Source organism: Trachypithecus francoisi, unplaced genomic scaffold (assembly GCF_009764315.1).
Source record: "Trachypithecus francoisi isolate TF-2019V2 unplaced genomic scaffold, Tfra_2.0 Lachesis_group8, whole genome shotgun sequence".
NCBI lineage: Eukaryota > Metazoa > Chordata > Mammalia > Primates > Cercopithecidae > Trachypithecus > Trachypithecus francoisi.
Genome location: NW_022681473.1, coordinates 9,501,621 through 9,524,680, shown reverse-complemented (window position 1 = coordinate 9,524,680; position 23,060 = coordinate 9,501,621). Strand labels below are relative to the sequence as shown.

General features: G+C 50.8%; 1 protein-coding gene across 15 annotated transcripts in view; it reads right to left on the bottom strand.

Moving 5' to 3' along the window:
- The window catches only part of NRXN2 (neurexin 2), a 118,285-nt gene that overhangs the window by 80,578 nt on the left and 14,647 nt on the right, over positions 1 to 23,060 (bottom strand). For 12 of the 15 annotated variants that reach the window (XM_033207312.1, XM_033207309.1, XM_033207310.1 and 9 more), the window contains 4 exons: positions 12,470 to 12,487; positions 7,647 to 7,676; positions 4,933 to 5,004; positions 179 to 480 (listed from right to left, as the gene is read on the bottom strand). In XM_033207312.1, the coding sequence (XP_033063203.1) occupies positions 179 to 480; positions 4,933 to 5,004; positions 7,647 to 7,676; positions 12,470 to 12,487 (422 nt within the window). The remainder of the gene's footprint in view (positions 1 to 178; positions 481 to 4,932; positions 5,005 to 7,646; positions 7,677 to 12,469; positions 12,488 to 23,060) is intronic. The other 3 variants (XM_033207300.1, XM_033207314.1, XM_033207307.1) reach the window with 2 other exon arrangements.

The following is a 23,060-nucleotide window of genomic DNA, read 5'->3' as shown; positions in this document are numbered from 1 at the left end:
GCCAGCCACTGCAGCCTTATGTTGGGACCCTTACAGCCCCAATCCCTGTTCTTCTCCAGAACCACACCTCACTGCCCAGCTCTGATCCCTCCATCACAAGCTCCCGGCAGCCCCCTCTCCCAACCCCCATTCTGCCCCAGGTATAGCTAATCCCTGGCCTTCTTCTCACTCCCCCTACCTGGCGCAGGTTTCGGGTGACCCGGACGTCGTGCCAGGCATTGTCGTTGAACTTGCCATTGACGGGTTCCACAAGGGCCTCGAAGGCACCTGAGCCTAGGTTGATGACCAGCCAGACAGCCCCAGACTTGAGGGACAGGTTGACGTAGTCGGCCGACTTGCCTGTGTGCAGCATCAGGCCGTTGCGTTGCAGGGTGCGGAAGGCCAGCGTGATCTCGTCAGTGCTGCTCTGGATGGGGTTGTGTGACAGGTCGTAGCAGAAGAACTCATTGCCTTTGAAGGTCGCCACAAACTCCTCCTTGCCTGGATGCCATGGTGTGGGGAAACGGGAGAAGGCTGAATGGGGTAGGGTACGCCAGTGCTTCCCTCTCCCGTCCAGCAACCCAGGCACTGGTCCTGGGCACCAGGATCCCAGAGGTCCCAACCTGTAGCTTTAGGCCCCTTTCCCTCCCTCAGCCTGTCAACCATCCTCTCGGGACCCTGCCGTCTCTGCTGTCAAAAGTCAATGTCCCCTGTGTCCATTTCCAAACCAGGAGGCTGCTAAGTGGCTCCCATACTGACAGCTGACAATTACTCTGCCACAGGACCCGGCAGAGCAGAGGGTGCTCACTGTCTCCTCCCCAGCAACCTTCCCATCGGCCACTCCCCTTAACAAAGGGACATAGAAGGGAAGTAAGAGGCTCTGCCTTACTTTTCCCTGGGTGCTCCTCCCATATGGCAGGGTCCACAAGGGCCTCCTATGCACAGCCCACCTCCCTTCCTGCCCCTCCTCCAGCGATGGCCAATCTCAGTGCCTGAAGACAGTTTCAGCCTCACCATATGGGATGGGACCAATAGGCCTGCTGTGCAACAGGGAGCAGATGAGGAGAATGGGAGGTGGGGGAATGGGGGAAGGGTCAGGAAGACGCACAGGAAGGCAATGCAGGTGACAGGGATATGCACCGGATAGCAACAGGCCACCAGGCAGAGCTCACATGGGTGGCCACCGCCCCAGCTATCATCTCCACCCCCAGCTCCCTACTCCAAGCCAAGGACAGCGCAGACAGGCCCAAGGTGGAGAGCAAAGAGTGCCTGGATGTGACCTGTGTGTGCCCAAAGAGTGACAGGGCAAGGGTAGGCCTGGGCCTCGTGTGTGCGCATGTCTGTGTATGTGCGTGTATGTCCGTAGGCACCTGGCACAGGGCCCTTCCACTGGCACTTTTTAAGCAGAAGCAAAAACTACTGGGAGAGCCTGAGGGATTGTCAGCGTTCTGTAAGCTGGTAACAAGTGAGAAGACAATGACTCAGTAGTACCAAGAAGTTTAAGTTTCCATACAACACCAGCACAAGCCAGAGTGCAAGCAGAGAGAAGAGAACCGGATATGAAGTCAGGACAAACCAGAGGACCTGGGCTCTACCAGTGGCTACTTCTGGCCATTAAGCAGTGGCACACAGCTGGCCCTGCCTACCTCACAGGACAGGTGCAGGGCAAACAACACTGGCCGTGAGAGTCTTTATGAAGAGGCCAAGCTAACCAAATGTGGGAATTCTCAATAGATGCTCCCAAGGCCCAGGCAAGAACAGGCACAATGCCAGGGTGCACGCAGGGCCACCAGGAGGCACTTGCCTTCCCCTGGTGGGGGCAGGGCTCAGCAGCAGTGCTATGTGTTGAGGCAATGGGGTGGTGGCGGGGGGGTCTTGGAGTGCAGATTCTGCAGATCCCCTCCCCTCCACACACAGCCTGTTTCTCTCTCTCTGGGCAGGCTGCCCACAGCCTCTGTCCCCACTGCCTCCGGATGCCAAGGCACCAGCTGCTGCCCCTGAGCCTGGCACAGCACTTGCTGCAGCTGGCAAGGCCTGGTTTCCTGAGGCCACAGGACAGCAAGGCTGGTGGGGGCCTGGGCAATATCGGGACAGTCTGAATCCCTTTCTCTGTCTACTTAGGGTACCAGTGGGGAGGGCCAGAAAGCAAAAGTGAGGACCCCAGCAGAGACAAGAGGGGAAGGCAGGGAAGAATGGCAAGGAGGAGGGAGGTGAGGCAGAGCCGGGGAAAGGTGAACCATCGCAGAGACAGACAAGAAATGAAGAAGGCTCAGGACTGTGAGGGAGCAAGAGGGGATGAGCGCGGCTATCTGGATAAAGGAGCAAGCCCTGCGGGGACAGGTACAGGAGATGGGAAGAGAGCCAGAAATGAAAGTGGACAGGGACCTCTAGGGAACAGAAACCATGGCTTTCTGGGGCCTTGCTGTTTCCATAGCAACGAAACCTGCTGCCCAGGCACCGGGAGAACCAGGGGGCTCAAGGACCAGAAAAAGGAATGTGTTTGACCTTGGTTTTGCCACATGTACTAGTCCCACCCAGAAGCCACTCCTCCCACTCCCTCACCTTCACTGTAGTCAAAGAAAATACCATTAAAGAGAGTCAAACAGAAAGAAAGAAAAGAATAAGGCAACTGTGTGAAAAAGTGATTTGGACAGAACAAAAGAGGCCAGCAAAAAGGACAGAGGCAGGTCTGGGGCTGGACCGTGGCTGCCAAGGCCAAGTGGAGAAACGAAGCCATTCCTCAACTCCTCAGCTCTGCCTCCAGTCTCCTGGGGCAGGTGGCAAAGCTAGCTACTCCGGAACCTGCGCCTCCACGGGCTCCAGTCCCTTTGCCACCAGAGACCTGGGTCAGCCCAGAGATGCCAAGAGGCCTGAGGAGCAGCCAAAGAGAACCTGAAAGCCTTTGAGAAGAGGGACAGAAAAGAGATGAGCAAGTGTGGAAAGAAAACCCGAAGATGGTGAGGAGAGAGAGAGAGAAGCTGAGTAGGGGAGGTCGGGGCATGACTTCAAGGGACTGGTGGAGGGATTCTACTGGGGTGAGCCTGTGGGGGCGACCAAGGGGCTCAGCAGAGCACAAACCAGATCTGGGCTGAACAAGCCCTGAAGCACCAGGGGGCGCTCTCCCCCATCTCGCCACTCCGGCGCGACTGGGAACTACGACTCCCAGCAGCGCTTGCACAGTTACCGCCCCTAATTGCTCCGACCCAGGAAGGAGGATAATAGCTGATGCTCGTTTATTTCCCACAGTTGGGGAGTCTGTAGCCCTACAAGTGTCCCCAGTGAAGATGAATGTAGCTAGAGACTAGTTGTTGTGGTCCTGCATTTTTGAGTCCCATGCATGAGGGACAGAGCAGCTGCCTCCTTTCCAGGCCCAGTTCCCAGACCTCCTCTGGGAAGGTCTCCAGCGCGCCCCTCCGCCCTCCCTACTCTCGAGCTCTACAGCTGTCTGTTCTGCTCACTTGGCACTTACTGCCTAGTAACATCTTGTACTGCTCCCTAGAGAGGAAATGTGATGTGAGAAAGAAGACCTGGGTGCTAGCGCTGGCTCCACCACCAACTTTGTGACCTTGGCTGGTCACAAAGCTGGGCTCTAAGTCCCAGTTTCCCCCTCTGGAAAATGGAGCTGATCATCAATAACTGCACAGGCTGCTGTGGGCATCTCAGAAAGAGAAAGGGTGGTGTCCAGCTTCCTCAACTGTAAAGCATTCCACAAATAAATGACTCGTGCCTGTTGGTAACTTTCTGCCTCTCCCTGTGTCTCCTCTCTTTCTCAAGGAATCTCTTTTTTTTTTTTGAGATGGAGTCTCACCATGTTGCCAGGCTGGTTTTGAACTCCTGGCCTCAAGCGATCCTCCCACCTCGGCCTCTCAAAGTGTTGGGATTACAGGCATGAGCCACCGTGCCTGGCCTCAATGAATAAATTAACTCCTCTGAAAAGAGCCTACACTTTTCATATACTTTGCATGGACCACACTTTATTGTAGTTATGTGTTAGAATATCAATCAGCCCCTTGGGAACAGAGCCCATTGGCTCATGTAAAATAAATTTGCTGAGCACACGGCTACTTATGTGCCAAGAGCTGTGTAAAGGACCAGGGGCATAGGAACAAAAATATCCAATCCCTGGCCTCAGGGAGCTTGGTCTAGTTTGGGAAGCAAACAGGTAAAGTGACAGTTATGATACAGTGTGAGGAGCTTTCTAGTGGGAAGTGTGGACAAAGGAAATACCACAAGTGACCAGGTCCACCTGGGGTATTCAAGGAGACTTCCAGTGTGGATGGCCTGCCTGCTTTTTTAAGAGTCAGACGAAAGAGATACACCAAGTCATTGGAGAGAGGACAAGGATGGCAGAAATCCAGGCAAACAGAAGAGCAGACTAAAGAATGGAAATAGGACTCCATAGCCCCAGTGCTTGGCACCCACTAGAGTTCCTTGAGGACTTGTTATAGTGGCTTGCAAACTTCTTAGGAAAGAGATTATCTTAAGAGAGGCAGCCTCAGTACAGAAAAAGGAGCTAGAGCCCCCAAGCAGGCTTAAAGGCCCTGTGCTGGCCACAGCTCCCAACCAGAATCTCTCTGGACTGGGCACCTAGCAGGCTTCCAGAATTTGATGGTTAAATTGGGGTTGCCCTGCTGCCTGGTTGCCTTACCAAAGAAACAGACACTTCCCAGGGATCAGTCTGAACAACTGCCACAAAAAAAGATACCTGTGTTCTAGAAAGAGGTCATCAGAATAACTGAGCTTTGCGAAAGAAATGGCGGTGTGTGGCCCTTCACACCAGGGCAGCTAATGGGGCCTTTGGAATGGCACTCAGGGAACAGGCCCATTAGTTCCCACAGGCCTCAGAGAGGACAAGGGGATGTGCCTGCATTGACTTGGCTTCCCCCCAGGAAGCACAGTTAGCCTGCAGCAGGATGAGGGCTGGGCTCTCTGGGGACCATGGGAATCACTGACCTTTTGTTGGCTGGTGCACATCGCCGGCTCCTCCTCTCCCGGCCCCCCCCTCGGAGAACAGTAAGGACCCTACTGGAGAAGCAGAATTGGGGAGTCAGGCACAGGGGCTACCGAGCCAGTCCCTCCCCAGCCTTGAGGGGATGAAGGGCCCTCTCCAGGGTGGAGGTGCTGCTTGCAGGGACAGGGGAGAAGAGGCTTTTCTGGGGACTCCCTTGCCTTCAAGACCTCTAAGGAAGGAGCTGCTTGACAAACCGAGGACAATCAGCCCCACAGACCCCATCAGACTCATGATCACCGACTTCCACTCTTTGCCTGGGGTGGGGAGACTGGGCAGAGGAACAGAGGCCTCACCATGAGTGCAGGATCCCTCCTTCCCCACAGCAGGCAAACAGGCCAGCCCTCAGCACTGGAGGCCCCCAGTTCCCCCTTCCAACTGCCTGCTCATTCTCCTAGCCTCCTTCATGAGGCACATTCTCCCCACCACTCTGCACCTTTGCTCACACCCTTTATGCTGGGTCAAGCTCACACTTCCCAACTTGTTCAAAAGCCTGACACAGGCACCCCTCTCATCCAGAAACTTCTCCAGATTTACACCCCAAGTTCCTCTTCTGTTCTTTCCTGTCCTTGAGGTTCTCACTACACCTTGAGGCCATTCACACCTGCTTTATTCACCACAGTGAGTGCTCAGAAGCTCACCCTTGTCCAGTTCTTTGCCAGTTAGACCCCAGAGCTTCCCAGAGATTTCCAGGGGCTTCCTGTAATTCCTGTCTGTTTTTCATCCCACCATCATGCCTACAAAACGGCTGTGCACGTCAAAGGAGATCCTGCCTGGAGCTCAGCCTGGATGTGGGCAAGTCTTTTCTCAGGAGTTATTTCTCACTCCCCACCACCCCCCTCATCAGCAGCACCTGGGCCTCAGTCCAAAGGCCCTGGTGGGCACATGTTACCATGTCTGGGTTCCAGGCCGGCTTGAACTCTTCACCCCACCTCTCCCCCTGCCAGTGAACCTGTATACTCAGCACCTGGCTTCCAGGTACCCAGCCCTACTTCCAGATCCACAGGATAGCTTCAGGATGAGAAAACTCAGTGATGAAGGGGAAAAGTCCCTATATGGGCTCTTACTCCAACACCAGTTGCAAATCCCCAAACTTGAACTAGAATAATACTTGAGCTGTGGAACTTTCCAGGGGGGCTTTCTGAGATCCTTTGGGAGGGCCTTCCCTTATGACAAAGGGGAGCCACAGCCAGCACCCATAGAACCAGGCACTGAGAGGCAAGAAGGATGTGAGTGAACCAACCAGGGCTCCTACTCCAGACTCTCCATTTGGGACTTCTTCTTTCCCCACACTTCTTGCCATAATTTCACATCCCTGCAAGACTCCAAGGCCTCTACCTCCCCAGACCTAAATCCAACCCAGATTTCATATCTATACGAGTTTCTCCCTGTAGCCCAATCTTGGTCCTGCCTATAGGCTAAGGACCCCACTAGGTTCCTCCGTAAGATGACCCCCTAACAGAGGGCTGAACTGGGCAGGTCCAACAGTGCCAAAGGGTCTAGAAGGCCAAAACCCTGAGCTCAGAGAGAATCAGTGACAGCAGAGGGCTGGAGTAGGCCAGAGCTGGAGGAGCTCAGACAGGACTCCAGGTTTACTTAACACCAGGGCTCTCAAAGATGGTAGGCACTTAGTCAAAGGAGTGCTAAAATTAAATGCCTAGTCCCAACCATACCACCAATTAGGGCTGTGGAATCACTAACGAGTCATTGCATCTCTCTGGTCCTCAATGTCGTCATCTGTTAAGTAAGGTTAAGAGATGTTCAATGTAATCCCAGCACTTTGGGAGGCCAAGACGGGCGGATCACGAGGTCAGGAGATCGAGACCATCCTGGCTAACATGGTGAAACTCTGTCTCTACTAAAAATACAAAAAAATTAGCCGGGCATAGTGGTGGGCGCCTGCAGTCCCAGCTACTTGGGAGGCTAAGGCAGAAGAATGGTGTGAACCCGGGAGGCAGAGCTTGCAGTGAGCTGAGATGGCGCCACTACACTCCAGCCTGGGTGACGGAGCGAGACTCCGTCTCAAAAAAAAAAAGAGACGTTCAAAAGACACAAGGGTGAAGGCGTGCGGGTGGGCAGGGGGTTGGGAATGCACACTGTGGAAAGGCAGAGACCCTACAACTCTACTCCCATTCCCTTCTAGTCATGGATGGGGGCCTCCCACAGTAGCAGGGTGAGGGTGATGAGACTGCCTAAGACCCTCTTTCTCCAGCCCATGCTTTTCTCTTGTTACTTAGGTCCATAGAAAAGAAAGAATGATTAGAATGAGTGGAAGGAAATCAAACACCACCATGAGAAAGAAAAAAAGCAAGATACACTACCAGGAAAACGCAAAAAAATGGTGACTGGAGACAACGGCAGGAGTTCAAACATCTCTTGATGTCAGAAACCAAGGTGAGATGTGGGTGGATGGAGTGCTTCAGGGTGGGCAAGGGAGAGGGGAGCACACAGACAAGGGCAGGCCCCCACCCCCACCCCAGCACCCCCCAAATAAAATTAAGAAATGGCAAAGGAAGCGGGTAGGAAAGGAAGGAAGGTGTCAGGACAGGTGGAGGAGGGGAAGGGGACAGGGGAGGGACAGGGAGAAGATCAGAAAATCCAGGCGCAGGTTGGGGGCAATCCAATCCAATCCAAACCAAACCAAAACTTCAAACCATACCTTCGCTGTTTAACGTCAGGTGAGCCGGACCTTGGAAAGGGGAAGGAGAGAAAGAAAGAAAGAAAGAAAAAGAAGAAAAAAGAAAGAAAAGGGGAAAGAAACAAAGAAAACACAAGTCATCAAAATCAGCCAGAGAGAAGGGAGAAAAAAGCTTTTGCTGCCACAATTTAAAAACCCTTTTTAACTTGTGACAGACATCGGGGGGGGGGAGCCCCAGCCCAGGAGCTGAGGAGAGGGGCCCGATGCCGAAACAGCGGGTGGAGGGCATAACAGGGGAAGAGAGAAAGAGAGATTAGGGGCTTCAGAGAGGGTGAGAAGGGTACAGGCAGAACTGGAGGAAGGAGGGGGCGGGGAATCGCTGCAGGGGGGAGAGGAGATTTTGGTTTCTTTTTTTCTTCTTGCCGGGAAAAAAAAAAAAGGAAAAGGAGGAGAAGCATTAGGCTGGGAGGGTTGCTTTTTCCTTTTTCTTTTTTTCTTTTTTTTTTTCTTCCGGGAGGCGGAGAGAAAAAAAAACGGTCAACGAGAAAAACGATTCAGATGGAGGAGAAAATAAAACACGACACAAAAATCAAAGCCACCTGGAGAGAGAGAGAGTGTCCTGTTAGCATGGGATTAAGCGGGCAAGGGGGCCTCCAACCCCCCAACACCCCTAATCCCAGTTACCCCTAGGGTGCTGACAGAAAAGGGGGAAAGATGGGGGCTATAAAGAACCCGGGCCTAAAAGGATCCTCCACTAAAGCGGGGTTTGGAAGGGCATCTGTTGGGTTCTAATCCTCCCAGGTACCCTTCCCAATAACCTCTGTAGGGATAGTAGGGACCCTGCACACCTGGGTTCTAAGAGGAAACTGGGGTTCAAGAGGACAAAATTAGAGAGGAAGCAGGTAAGAGACGGTACAATCTACGGAGACACTGAGAGACTGGGCTCAGAGCTCTCAGACAGCAAGGTCCAAAGAGGACAGCCAAGCCCTATGGGAGGAGGCCCAGCTCTCTGAAAGGTCCAAGTGCACCATTCATAAATTACAGACCCCCTTTCTCTGGCCAGGACCTCTCTCAAATGACCAAAAGCTGGATTTTGAAAATAGAAAATGGACTGATAGGAAGATCAGCTAGGATTTCCATCCAGAATTACACTGGCCCCTTGAGACAGCCTTGTCAGCCCTAACCCAAAGTATCCCTCCCCAGCCTTAGTGGGAAGGAATCTGGCCCACTGGATCAGTACCCTTGTCCCCAACGGGCACCAGCCAAGGAACGCTCTCTTCTAGAGAGGCTGGCAGCACCAGGCCCCACAGCTGGTCTGAGACCCCAGGGCTCCCTGAGATGTCCAGCCAGCTCCACCAAACCTCAGAGCCCCCCCAGTCCCACTCACTCCCCTGTGGTGTCTGGCCAAGAGGGTAGGAAAGGGAACAGCCCTGCAGTGCCACTGTCACCCTTGGAAACCAGTCCCACTGCTGTGGCAATGAGATGTTAACCCTAGGGATAGAAAGCTGGGGCCAGGATGGAAGTAGCAAGGTTAAAGAGTTATAAGTATTTCTGAGACGGGGGCCAGGATGCCTGGGTTCCAAGAGGAAAGGCAGTGAGGAGGCCAGGAAGGACGTGGCCACATGGTTCACATTTCCCTCTTTGCCCCATCTCTCTAGGGTGGCATTCCTTTCTCCCCACGTCTGAGTCTGAGGCCACTTGGAGGAGGAGGCCACAGCCGCTGAGGGCAGCCTTAGGACTGAACAGCTCTTGGGAGGACGTAGGTTTTTATCCATGACACAAGTAAGGACCCAGGCATTTGAACCAAGTCTCCTCATTCCTTATTCTGAATACCCTCCTACTCTGCCACCAACCCTTTCCCCAAGAACTACCAGCATCTCTGTCCAAACCCCCTAAACCCAGGACCCAGACCCAGAGCCCTCAACCCACATCCAACATTCCCTGTCAGAAGCAGCCTTGCTCTCAGGCTCCCACCCTTGAGAATCCAGGCCTCTGCCCATCCCCAGCCCAGGAGCCGGGTGCCCTGTGAACCCACCCTCTGTCTCCCACAGGCCTGACTGCTGCTGGGGGAAGCCACATCTCCCTCTCCCAGACCCTTCCACTGCCCAGCTCCTCGCCAGCCTCATTAGCATTCGGCAGTCTCCCTCTGTCACCACGGCAACCAGCTGCTCAGCTCCCTCAGGCGTGACAGCACCAGCCATCTTGGTGAAGGGGAGGCTGGTTCCCTTCCTGTCTACCCCTGGCTCAGCCCCAGCTGGCCCCAGGGTTTTCTCCCTAAAGTCTGTCTCCCTGCTAATCTGAAATCTCTGCCCCCTCCTCCTGGCCCCCAGCCCTACTGGGGTATTCACTTCCCCACATCCACCTGTGACATCAGCCCCTCCTCCCACCATTGGAGAAGAGACTGGCAGTGATGGATGGCACTGCCAAGGGTCCCTTCCTAGGGCACTTTATCCAGCTACTTCTGGTTCTCTTTGCCCTGCCACAAGAGGCTGGGAGGAAAAAGGAGGTGCTCGGCAGGGGCTGCAAAGCAGGATCTTGGGGTTCCTGGAGAAAGCTAGGCCTCGGGCACAGTGTCAAGTGGGAAGAGGGCGAAGGTACAGAGGACTCCTTAGAGATATAAAGAGGGCTGCAGAGTCTAGAGCACAGTGCCACAGAGGAAGCCCCCAGCCTACCCACGTGGAACCACCACCTGCTAAACCCACCTCCCCACCTTCAGTCTCATCCCCTAACTCTCCTACTGAAACCCCAGAGAGAACCACCATAGAAAGAAAGATGGTGATAGGTGACAAGGTTAAGAGACACAAAAGCAGGCACAAAGACATGTCACAGAGTGACATAGAGATGCATCAGACTCCTAGGTATGTATACACACACACACACACAGCCTCCAATACACAGCCCTGCACAGCCACTGACATGCAGGCACCCACAGTGCCACATCTAAACCAGCAGACCACCACGCCACCCAAAGAAACAGTGAGGTGGCATCCACAGGCCTCTTTCCCCATGGGTCCCCAAAGCCCAGCTTCCCTTCTTGTCCCTGTCTATCAGCCCCTTTCCTCTCCCCTACTCCCGCCAGACTCCTTCTTCCCAAGTACCCCCCTGCCTTTCTTCTTTTGGCCAAGTTGCTCCCCGTTCCTGCTGCTTCCTACAGCTTGAGGCTTGAGTCTTTCTCTTCCCACCCCTTCACTTGCCCCCTCTCCTTCCTCCATCTCTCTGCTCCTTCCTTTTTTCTCTCCTCCACCATTTTTTCCCTTTCTCTCTTCCTCCCTCCATCTCTCCCTTTGTTCCGGAGGAAACATGACATCAAGAGCAAGTAAAAGTCACATCAGCACTAAATCTTATCTCCAGCCCTCAGAAGGCTGCGTCCACCCAGACACGCAGACTCTCTCTCTGACACACACACAGAGGTAAACACTGACACACGGAGATGCAAACACAGATGCAGACACACAAAGATGCTGATGCTCTACACAGGCATACAGAAATGTGGGCCACACCACATATGCATCGATGGAGGCGCAGAGCACACCCACGCACTCAGACACAAAATCATGTTACATGTACACAGCATATATCCTCAGGCGTGCACAGAGACACAGAGACCAGCAGAGCTGTATACATGTATGTGTATGCAGACATACTCACACACACACACACACACACACACACATCTGCCAGCTGGGCCCAGGGGACCTAAGGACCCCAAGGAGAAGAGATTTCCAAGAGAGACAAGTCAGACCATGGACATCACAAGGAAAAATGGGTTCCAGCCCCACACTCAGGCAAAGAGCCCTTTGCTGCCTTTCTTTCCCATGACTACTGCATCCTTGGCACTTTCCTCTGCTCCTCCCCAGGGACACCCTTGCCCTCCCACTCCTCCTTCCCAGGAGAAGGGACTAGAATGCCACCTCATGCCTGTTCTGCAGCCTTCTTCATGGTGGCTATGTGAGCTCATCTTCAACACAGCCTTCAAGCCAAGACTACCTTCTTCCCGCTCTCAGTCCACCCCAGAGAAGGAAAAGAAACACAGGGAAAGCCAAACTGCTAGAGAAAGAGTCAGAGAATGACAGAAACCCAGAGAGAGCCTGGGGAAGGAGAGACACATGGTCCAGGGACAGAGTCGTAGAGAAAAGGAGGTAAAGACAGAAACTGGACAGGGAGAAGAGGCCAACAAAACAGGAGCTAGAGAAAGAACAGAGAGATCTCAGAGAGAGGCAGAAGCCCTACCCTTGCCCTCTGACCTGGATGAAGGAAGAAGCAGACCACTCCTACCTAGCAACCTGTGGGGCAGCGGCTAGGGGCCTGCTGCAAGTAGCAAGTGCTGATCACAGTGGGACAGAGAAGCTGCCCCAACTATACACCCCTGACCCCCTACTCTGCCAGTGCACTCCACCACCCTCCAGTCCCCTGAGCCCTGCACAGTGGCACCAGACTCCAGGGCAGATTTCCCCCAAGCACAGGTTTCTGGGGCAACAGCCCACCCCAGCCTGCCCCAGCATCTGGCAAAATTGCCTTTCTAAGTTTCTTAACTTGGGCTGGGCTAAACGTTGTCTACCCAATTATTTCTGGGCACTTCGGAATCCTGTCAGCCCCGTCCCTCCACCCCCACCGCTCATCTCTTCCCTAAGAAGAAAGGCCAGTCAGCAGCTCCCCTGAAACCCATGAAGAGGGGACGCAAGAGAGTGGGGCAAGGCAGCCAAGGGAGGATCCCAGCCATCCTTCTCCAGAGAGGCCATAAACATGGCAGGAAAGGGAGTCCTTGGGTAGCCAACGACAGCCCCTCATGTAGGATCCCCATAGCAACAGATCCACTACCCCAGCGACCAGGAGGCTTCACTCACCTTCCATGGGGTGCTCCTCTGCAGCCAGCGAGGTTTGGAGAAGGGGGAGGCAGAGAGAGAAGAAAAAGGAGGGCTGTTAGCAAAGGTACCACAGACAGGGGCTCCAAGGGGAGAGAGGAGTCCAAGCCCACCCAGACCCTGACATGAGTCTCCCAACGTGGAAGGCCCAAATCTCAAGAAACAGCTATGTTGGGGATGAGGCAGAGACAGAGCTACTCCCTGAGTCAGAACCTCACACACAGTCAGCCAGTACCCATCACACCCAAGCCTCAGGTTACATTTCAGGAAACTGAGGCCCAGGACAGGGAAGTAACCACTCAAAGTCACACAGAGAATCTGAGGCAGGGCCAAGAGTGGCAGTCAGGCTTCCCAGTTTCCCCAGACAGGCTCCTCCCCTGCATTCCATTGCATCTCAGAGACATGGGGACACACTCACACCACTAATTGTCTCCCAGGGTTTACTAGAGACACACTCATGCTCAGTGACACACTGACACACATAGGCACTTAGCAATCCAGTGACACACACCATCTCACACAATTCACATATAAAGCCTCTGTACACAGGACCCAACCACCTACAGCCCCTGACCCTCCCGGGGGTGAAAAGAGTGAGCAAACATGATTCTGCCACGCAGCACTGTGTGACTTTCATCCTATTCACTTAACCTCTCTGAGTCCCTACTGCCTCTTCTGCAAAAATGAGAGGGGTGGACTGGATAGTTTCTGAGGCCTCTTCTGACTCTGATTCTGATTCTAGGACAAACGTCTTCTTAACATCTGGATGAGGCCAAGGCTCCCCAGGTTGGATGGCCATGCCAGTGGGGGAAGAGAGTCCAAATTCAGTAGGCCACACTGGGCCCAGAGCTAGACCACGCCACATTCTTTGGACAGGCAGACCTCACCTATTAGGGCCCTGCCTGGGCTGGGCCTTGGAGCTCACCAAATGGGTCAAGGGAGAAGACGGAACAAAGAGAAGATGGAGACAATTCCTTCAACTAAGCTATAACTCCTCAAGCAGGCTGAGCTCTGATCTGCTTTGTAAGAGGATGGAGGTGCCCCCAGCTCCAAACATTTGCCATGTGCCCACCTCCTGGGAGCCTTTAGATGAAGCAATAGGCAGGAAGGGAGAAACAGCACAATCTACAAACACACAAACCCAGTGGGGAAACACATACTTGCATGTGCAGGCCCCAGGATACACACTTGTGTACACACAACTATCCAGTACACACTCATGCATGCAAACACTATCTCCTCCTACCTCCAACCCCATTTGGTGATATCTGTTCATTCACTCACAGAGAGGTAGCTATACTCTGAAAACAAACAGTCATTTGTCATACCTCATACCACTCCCATAATCCACGCACATACACAGGCTGAATGCAAGCACCAATACCTGCACAGTAATCCACTACATAACACTAGACACACACACCACCACCCCACAGTGACTCCAGTGGCTAAAGACACACAGCCAGCAATGAACACAGCTCTCTTTCTATCTTCCATTTCCTAAACCTACACACACAGTCTTTCCATGTCAATATGTGTTACAAACACACTCCTCTACAACACAGAGCTGCTTCTATCGGACAGCTGCATCACCTAAAAGCTATGTATCCAATAGTTTTCTTTCTTTCTTTTTTTTGAGATGGAGTTCTGCTCTTGTTGCCCAGACTGGAGTGCAATGGTGCGATCTTGGCTCACGGCAACCTCCGCCTCCCGGGTTCAAGTGATTCTCCTGCCTCAGCTTCCGGCATGCGCCACCACACCTAGCTAATTTTTGTATTTTCAGTAGAAACAGGATTTCTCCATGTTGGTCAGGCTAGTCTCGAACTCCCGACCTCAGGTGATCGGCCCGCCTCGGCCTCCCAAAGTGCTGGATTACAGGTGTGAGCCACAGTGCCCAGTAATATAGTTTTCTTTCTTTTTTTTTTTTTTTTTTTTTGAGATGGAGTCTTGCTTATCACCCAGGCTGGAGTGCAGTGGCATGATCTCGGCTCACTGCAAGCTCCGCCTCCCGGGTTCACGCCATTCTCCTGTCTCAGCCTCCCGAGTAGCTGGGACTACAGGTGCCTGCCAACGCGCCCAGCTAATTTTTTGTATTTTTAGCAGAGACGGGGTTTCACCGTCTTAGCCAGGATGGTCTCGATCTCCTGACCTTGTGATCCACCCACCTCGGCTTCCCAAAGTGCTGGGATTACAGGCGTGAGCCACTGCGCCTGGCAATAGTTTTCTTAAGTAAACTGAATCACATTACATTTATGGGGGGAGCTGGCTAATAAAGGGGCCCTCAGGAAAACCTTTGGCTCTCGTGAAGACTGTTGTGCCAGGATTTCTTTGGTCCCAGTATGCTAAGACCCTGGTCAGTCAGCACAATTGTCTCACCAGCACCTGTGCAAATAAGGAGGTGTAGTGATTTCTAGATAATCCAACATGGCAGGTATTTCAAAACATATTTCCACCTGCCAGAAATGTACATCATGCTATGCTCAAGAAGTTGAAACAGCCAGGCTTGGTTTGTTTCTGGCTTTGGAGAGACAGCACCTAGAAACTCACATATCTCTCTTCCTCTGCTGCCCTTTGCTTTCTGCTGATTCACCTATGCCCCTCCCCTGCCACCTCAGGCCCCCTTCAGGCTTGGCCCCTGCCCTCCACATTCCTCTTACTTCTCCTCGCTATCCTCAGTGTTGGCTCACTTTTGTGCTCAGAGACTCCCAAACCTGCACGGGTAGTCCCGGCCTCCTCCCTGAGTGCCAGTCCTGTATCACTATGTGTCCGCCCAGCAATGTAATTGCTCGGCCAACTCTCTGACATCTAAACTCCACCACTGAAGTCATTCTCGACACCTCCACTCCCACAGTCAAGTGCTTAGCAAAGCCCCTGCTTTCAACCAGTGCTGCCTGAGCTCCCACTACATGCCCCACACTGCCCTCACAGGATCCAGAGATGCCATTAGTTAGCCATGTGCTGGGCACCGTACTGACTCTCACATGCAATGTCACACATCAGCCTCACTGCAACACTGAGCTCAGTGTTATCTATCTCCTTGGTGCACAGAAGAATACACACCCAGGAGCACAGAATCACCTTTGCCCTTCTCCACTGCAATCCTAGGTCATCATAGCCTCTGGCCGTACCCCTTGTGCCTGGTTTCCTGCAATAGCCTCCTCTTGGTCAGTCTCCCTACCCATCCCCAGCCTGACCCTTTTGGCACAGGTAACAGATATGCCTTACTAAATACTGCTGTGATGAGAACTTTTCAGTGTTTCTGATACAAACCTCTCTCCCGTGCTCTTGACCTATGTACCCATCTGCCTTTAGAGCCGCTGTCTCTGAGTGTCTCATAGGCTTCTCACACTCAATATGTCTAAGGTGGGCCTCATAACCCTCTTCTTACCCCACTAAATTCCCTGATCAAGTTAGGCACCCAGAGAGCACTTGCTCCTTTTGTCAGGCCAATCACCGGATTCTATTGGCTCCACCTTCTAAAACCCTAAAAACAAAACTAAAGTCCTAGAAATCATTATCATCCCTCCATTTCCACTGGCACTGCCCAGGCCCAGCCTTGGTAAGGCCAGGCCCTGATCAGTCCCTCTCCTTGGAACATTAATAAGCCTAGGAGATGACGCCCTCTACAGCCACTCTTTTCACCCTGAAATCCATACACCACAGCATAACAAAGTGGTCCACTCCCACCATGTTACGACTCTGCTGAAAACTCTTCAAAGCTTCTCAGTGCCTGTAGGTTAAAGTCGAATCTTCTCAGAAAATCCCACCCGAAATTTGACTGTGCCTTCCTCTAACCTCTTTTCCTGCGACAATCCAGGCTGCAATCACCCCAGCCTCTTCCTGTTTCTATAATATGCTATGTTTCTGCACATAATATTCCTTGTGCTTGAAATACTCTTCACCTACAGCTGGCTAAGAAAATCTACTCTTTCTTTAAGACCCAAGTCAAGGGCTAGCTACAGCGGTTCGTGCCTATAATCCCAGCACTTTGGGAAGCCACGGTGGGAGGATCACTTGAGCCCAGGAGTTTGAGACCAGCATGGGCAACATAGGGAGACCCGTCTCTACAAACAAATGCAAAACTTAGCCTGATGTAATGGCTCGTGTCTGTACTCCCAGCTACTTGGGAGACTGAGGTGAGAGAATCACTTGAGCCTGGGTGGTCGAGGCTGCAGTGAGCCATAATGACACGACTGCACTCCAGCCTGGATGACGGAGAAAATCTTGCCTCAAAAAAATAAATAAATAAATTATCCAGACAGGGTGGTGTGCGCCTGTAGTCCCAGCTACTCAGGAGGTTGAAATAGAGGATCATTTGAGCCCAGGGGTTTGAGGTCACAGTGAGCTATGATCACACCACTGCACTTCAGCCTGGGTCTCTAAAAAAAAAAAAAGAAAAAGCAAAAAGATCCAGGTCAATATACATTTGTCTCTGTTCTAAACAAAGGAGAGCTAGCCTTCCTCTTTTGTGCCAACTCCAGAAATGTACATTCTATATTAATTATCTTATTAAATCTCTATTGCAACTGTGTTAACATGTCTGTTTCCTGACTTGACTGTGAAATATCCAGAAGTGAGGACAATGCCTCATTCATCTCTCTATATCCAGCTGCTTACATGGCTCCTGGCTCAGAAAAAAGGCATTCTCACATTTGTTGAGTGAATCATAAAATAACACTTTGCATATACTGAGCACTTAGGGTGTGCCTGGCTCTTTACGCCCATTGTTCCTTTACCCACCACTGCTACATTGTGAATGGATATTACTATCACTTCCTTTTAGAGCTGAAGAAACCAAGACTCCGAAAGTAGGAGTAACTTGGCTAAGGTCACACTGCTAGTTGGTGACAGTCAAAATTTGAACCCAAATCTGCCTGTCTGAAAACCTCCAGTGGGCTACGTGCTTAGCCTGGAAGTCAAGACTTCTAGAAACTGATTCTAATCTAAGGTTCTGACTTTATCTACCATAAAACACAACCAACTTTGTCTCTTCACCACGCCCTGACCCACTCAATTCACATCCCCTATATTCCTCATGTAGGCTACTCTCCTGGTGGGAAAGCCCTGCCCTTTCCTTTCCACCACTATAATTCACACTAAGTCATCCTTCTTCAAGGTCTGGCCAAATCCCACCACCTCCTTGAAGCCTTCCCTGACCACTAAAGCTAATAACCATAGTACCATTTATTGATCATTCAGAATAGTGCCTGGATTGTAAAGGATTTTCGTATATTAATTCACTTAGTTCTTACAACGTTATTACCTCCATCTTACAGAGTAGGACGTTGAAGAACAATGTGGATAAGTTAACTGCCCAAGTTCACACGGCTAACAAGTAGCAAAGCTAGGTTCAAACCATGGCAGCCTATGCACTTACCCATTTTGCCATCTTTACATAGAGGCATCTAGCTTGTCTCTGAGTTCTGAGAGCAGCTGCTGTCTATACCACCCTCTAGAGAAGCCTGTCCCATTCTACCTGAAGCCACTTCTACCCACAGAAACTGTCAGGACCACAGGTACTGGATGTTAGAGCTGACAGAATAACCCAACATAGGTGATTTCATTTGCTTAACTTTCAGACAGAAGACTTCATTCCCCCAGCAGAATACAGAGATGGTGTCATAGATGGTATGTCTTGCCTAACATGAACTCAGGATTCCAGCAGATTGGTGATCAAGGACAGTGATGAAGACCAGAACAAAAGGGAAAAGAAAAGGCTCTAAACAACCAAAACACACATCTAACACCTGTGCAATTAAGAATTGTTATTTTCTGGCTACTCTACACACACTGCCTAGAAGGTAGCCTTGCTCTATAGAAGGAGTCATGGAGCTGTAAAGCTACATCCTTAATAAAGCTACTTCTACAAAAATGAAAAAAAAAAGAACTGTTATTTTCTCATAGGGCCTCTCAGGCCCTAGCCAGAGTCCGCCTACTGTTAGTGACACACAATTCTAACAGCAATTCCTAGCTTAGGAATGCTGATTTCCACATTCACACACACACACACACACACACACACACAGAGAGAGAGAGAGGAGAGAGAGAGAGAGAGGTGTCAGTTGCTACCTGACAACTCCTCCTAAGAGTAGAGATGGAAAAACTAGAAAAAGCTAATATAAGAATTCAGAAATACAGCAGTCAGGCATCATCGCAGGCAGGGACAAACCTCAGTGAAGGAACCACTGCATAACAGTTTGATGTAATACCTGAGGGGAATCACGACCACCCTGAGTCATCTGAAAAAAGTTAAATCACATTCCAGCTATTATGCTTAGGGAGGCAGAGAGGTGTGTAACACATTGTGAAGAGATTTCCATCTGAAATGTGTTAAATGTGGCTTAGCTGTGTGTTTTAATAGGATAATGCCCTGCTCTATGGGATGGGTTCCTCTCCAAGGGCTTGGAAAACTGAGATTTTCCTGATCTATCTCCATCGTCCTTTCTCTGTGCTGGGACAGCTGACCGATAAACACAGGAACACCCTCAGCACACACTGGCTTAAGGAAGAAGCTGTGGCCCAAGGAATTTAGGGTAGTTACTGGTTTCTGATAAAACCTTGTCCCTAGGCCGGGCGCGGTGGCTCACGCCTGTAATCCCAGCACTTTAGGAAGCCAAGGTGGGCGGATCACAAGGTCAAGAGATCAAGACTATCCTGGCTAACATGGTGAAATCCCGTCTCTAATAAAAATACAAAAATTAGCTGGGCATGGTGGCGGGCGCCTGTAGTCCCAGTTACTCGGGAGGCTGAGGCAGGAGAATGGCGTGACCCCGGGAGATGGAGCTGGCAGTGAGCCGAGATCACGTCATTGCACTCTAACCTGGGCGACCGAGTGAAACTCTGTCTCAAAAAAAAAAAAACCTTATCCCTAAATAGCCCCAATAAACCAAATGCAGGTAATCAAACTGACCAGCTCTCCTTTCCGGAGGTAGCATGGAGACAGGTAGGGAGCAACAGGTTCTTGAGTCAGCTCAGGGCTCAGATCCCAACTCTTTTTTTTTTTTTTTTTTTGAGGCGGAGTCTCACTCTGTCGCCCAGACTGGAGTGCAGTGGCGCAATCTCAGCTCACTGCAAGCTCCGCCTCCCGGGTTCACGCCATTCTCCTGCCTCAGCCTCCCAAGTAGCTGGGACTACAGGCGCCCGCCACCTCGCCCGGCTAGTTTTTTGTATTTTTAGTAGAGACGGGGTTTCACCATGTTAGCCAGGATGGTCTCGATCTCCTGACCTCGTGATCCACCTGTCTCGGCCTCCCAAAGTGCTGGGATTACAGGCTTGAGCCACTGCGCCCGGCCTGATCCCAACTCTTAATCTCTGAGCCTCTCTTTGACCCTCTGTAAAATGGAGAAAGTTATCCTCATGTGGTGATCATGAGGACTAAATGGGATAAAACATCTAAGACACCCAGCAAATGCTCAATAGCTGCGAGTCTCCCCCTCTCCTCCCTTGACCTTCTGATCCAATTCTCTGTGTTCAAATTGCTTCTTTGCTGGGTCTGCAGCCACTACTACTCTTTCTCCTTCTCCCAGCTGTCGGCGCCGCTGAAGTCTTCTGCTCAATTTTCCTCACCTTCTCCTTAGCCACTTCATCTGATCTCAGAGCTTCAAATACTATCTCTACACACACACAGCTCCATCTGCAGCCCCAGCTACAACTCAAAGCTCTGGTCTCACATTCCCAATCACCTGGAATGTCAAGAGGCACCACCACTTAACACAAGCATGATCTATTGTGCCAAGCCTGCTCCCCTTCCTGGCACTCCCCTTTCCTCTCACCCCTCCACCAAACCTCCAACCGTGCAGACCTGAAACTTCATCATCTCTGACCCCTCTCCTCCCACTCCACATCCAAGAGTAAGAATCCTACAGTTTCAGGCTCAGCAATGGCCTTCAATCACTGCCACCACAACTGCCACCACCCTTCCTCGCCACTCCCCAAGACAACCAAGGCTCAGGTCCTCAATATCTCTTGTGTGACCTATCTCCCAACTGATTTCTTCACTACATAACTCTGTCTTCTATAATCCCTCTGCACTTCACTCCCAGCTCCCTAAGTACAGCTCTTATCTTATGCATTTCCCTCCTCAAAATTATTTTGTGGCTCCATTTGCCAGTACACTGTACCCAGTCAGCATTCAATGTGAGTCAAATAATTTAAGCCAGATCATCAAGACCTGGTCTCAACCTGCTTCTCCTGCTTTAGGTTCTACTATTCTCCCTATACTTCTTGGTGCCCTCTACAGATATGATGTACATTTCCCCGCATCCATGCCTTTGCTCATACCAGCTCCTTTGCTTCAAATGACCTCTCCCAATTAAGTTTATTAATCAGTGTTCGAGGTCAATTGCAAACAGCATGCCTTTCATAAATCTATTACTGATCCCCTCAACTTATAAACTCTCCCCTGCACTTTGCTTGTAATAATAACTACCATTTACTCATCACTAATTTTATATAGCAGATGCTAATTTAATTCTTACAACAAACCTATGAGATAAGCGTGTGTATCCCCACTTTTTTTTTTTTTTTTTTTGAGATGGAGTCTTGCTGTGTCAGCCAGGTTGGAGTGCAGTGGCACAATCTCAGCTCGCTGCAACCTCCACCTCCTGGGTTCAAGTAGTTCTCCTGTCTCAGCCTCCCAAGTAGCTGGGATTACAGGCGTGCACCACCATGCCCGGCTAACTGTTTTATATTTTTAGTAGAGAAGGGGTTTCACCATGTGGGCCAGGCTGGTTTTGAACTCCTGACCTCACATGATCCACCTGCCTTGGCCTCCCACAGTGCTGGGATTATAGGCGTGAGCCACCACACCCAGTCACATATCACCATTTTATACATAAAGAAAAATGACTCTAAAGGTTAGGTACTCACCTAATGTCACAGGCCTAGGGAGTAGACAAGACAGATTTAAACCAAGACCAAAGCCACAGAAGTCTATGGTTTAATCACTAAGCCACACTGCTTTACTGCATCTCTCTGGGCCACACACTATTGTGTTGTTTTTGTTTGTTTGTTTTGTTTTGTTTTGTTTTGTTTTGCTATTATGTATTGAGCATTTTCTACGTGCCAGGCACTGTTCTAAGCACTTTACACAAACTAGCTAATTTAATTTTCACAATAACTCTATAAGGTAGGTACCATTATTATCTTCATTTATAGATAAGGAAATGGGGGCAAAGAGAGTTTAAGTATAAAGTCACTGTCTGGGCAGTCTGGAGGCGGAATCTCTTAACACCACACTGGACAGCTTTTTTATCTGCTTCCTCAATTTCATAATATCTGCTTCCCTAATTTAATAACTCCCAGACTGGGTGCAGTGGCTCATGCCTATAATCCCAACACTTTGGGAGGCCGAGGCAGGCGGATCACCTGAGGTCGGGAGTTTGAGACCAGCCTGACCAACATGGAGAAACCCCGTCTCTACTAAGAATACAAAATTAGCTGGGCGTGGTGGTGCATGCCTACAATCCCAGCTACTCGGGAGGCTGAGGCAGGAGAATTGCTTTGCTTGAACCCGGAAGGCAGAGGTTGCAGTGAGCCAAGATTGTGCCATTGCACTCCAGCCTGGGCAACAAGAGCGAAATTCCACCTCAAAAAAAAAAAAAACAGTCAACTCCCACAGCACAGAGTCATCTTATTCATCTCTGACCCCACTGTAGCCTCCAACACACAGTCTATCACAAAGGAGGCCTTGATAACTACCTGTTGAATTAAATCACTAACACAAAACACATGAGACACGTGTGTCTATCTCCCTGCAAGCACACACATTACAACTAGTTTCCTATTTCTCTCCTGAGCAAATCATATATACCTGACACTCTGTTCTAAACACCTGCACCATCACTCCACCTGAGGTCTCACACACATGCCTGCACATCCCTTCTTCTTTGATCCCTTTCAGCCCCTTTTCCACACACACAGGTGACACGAGGAAGCACTGACATGCAAATAATTGCAAGATCCCAGTCTACTCTATCCCAGCTTTGGCAGATAATCAGCAACAATAGACAGACTCTCAGCCACTCCTACTGAGCTCTGTCTTCAATTATGTGTGGCCAGATCCCTGAGAGAGAGAGAATGCAAATTTCCTAGCATAGAGGTTCTCCATCAATGAGTAAGCCCAGACCCTGGGAGAGCAGGAGGAATTCCAAAGGATACACAAATCCGTATGCACACTAAACATCTGAAGGCAGATTGAAACATCTTGCATATAAAGCTAAAACCATTTTTCTAATGTATATTTTACTAACCACAATGGCAAATATAACATCAAAGTCATCTAAAAGCTTTTCCAAATTCATAGTAGCTTTGAGTCATTTATACTCACACTAAACAGATATAAAAATAATAACTACTTTGGAAGGGGTACTGTGAATTACTGACTTTTAAAAATGTCCTCAGTGGGCCAGGCGCAGTGGCTCACGCCTGTAATCCCAGCACTTTGAGAGGCGAACGCGAGCAGATCACCTGAGGTCGGGAGTTCGAGACCAGCCTGACCAACATGGTGAAAACCCATCTCTACTAAAAATACAAAAATTAATTGGGCATAGTGGCAGGTGCCTGTAATCCCAGC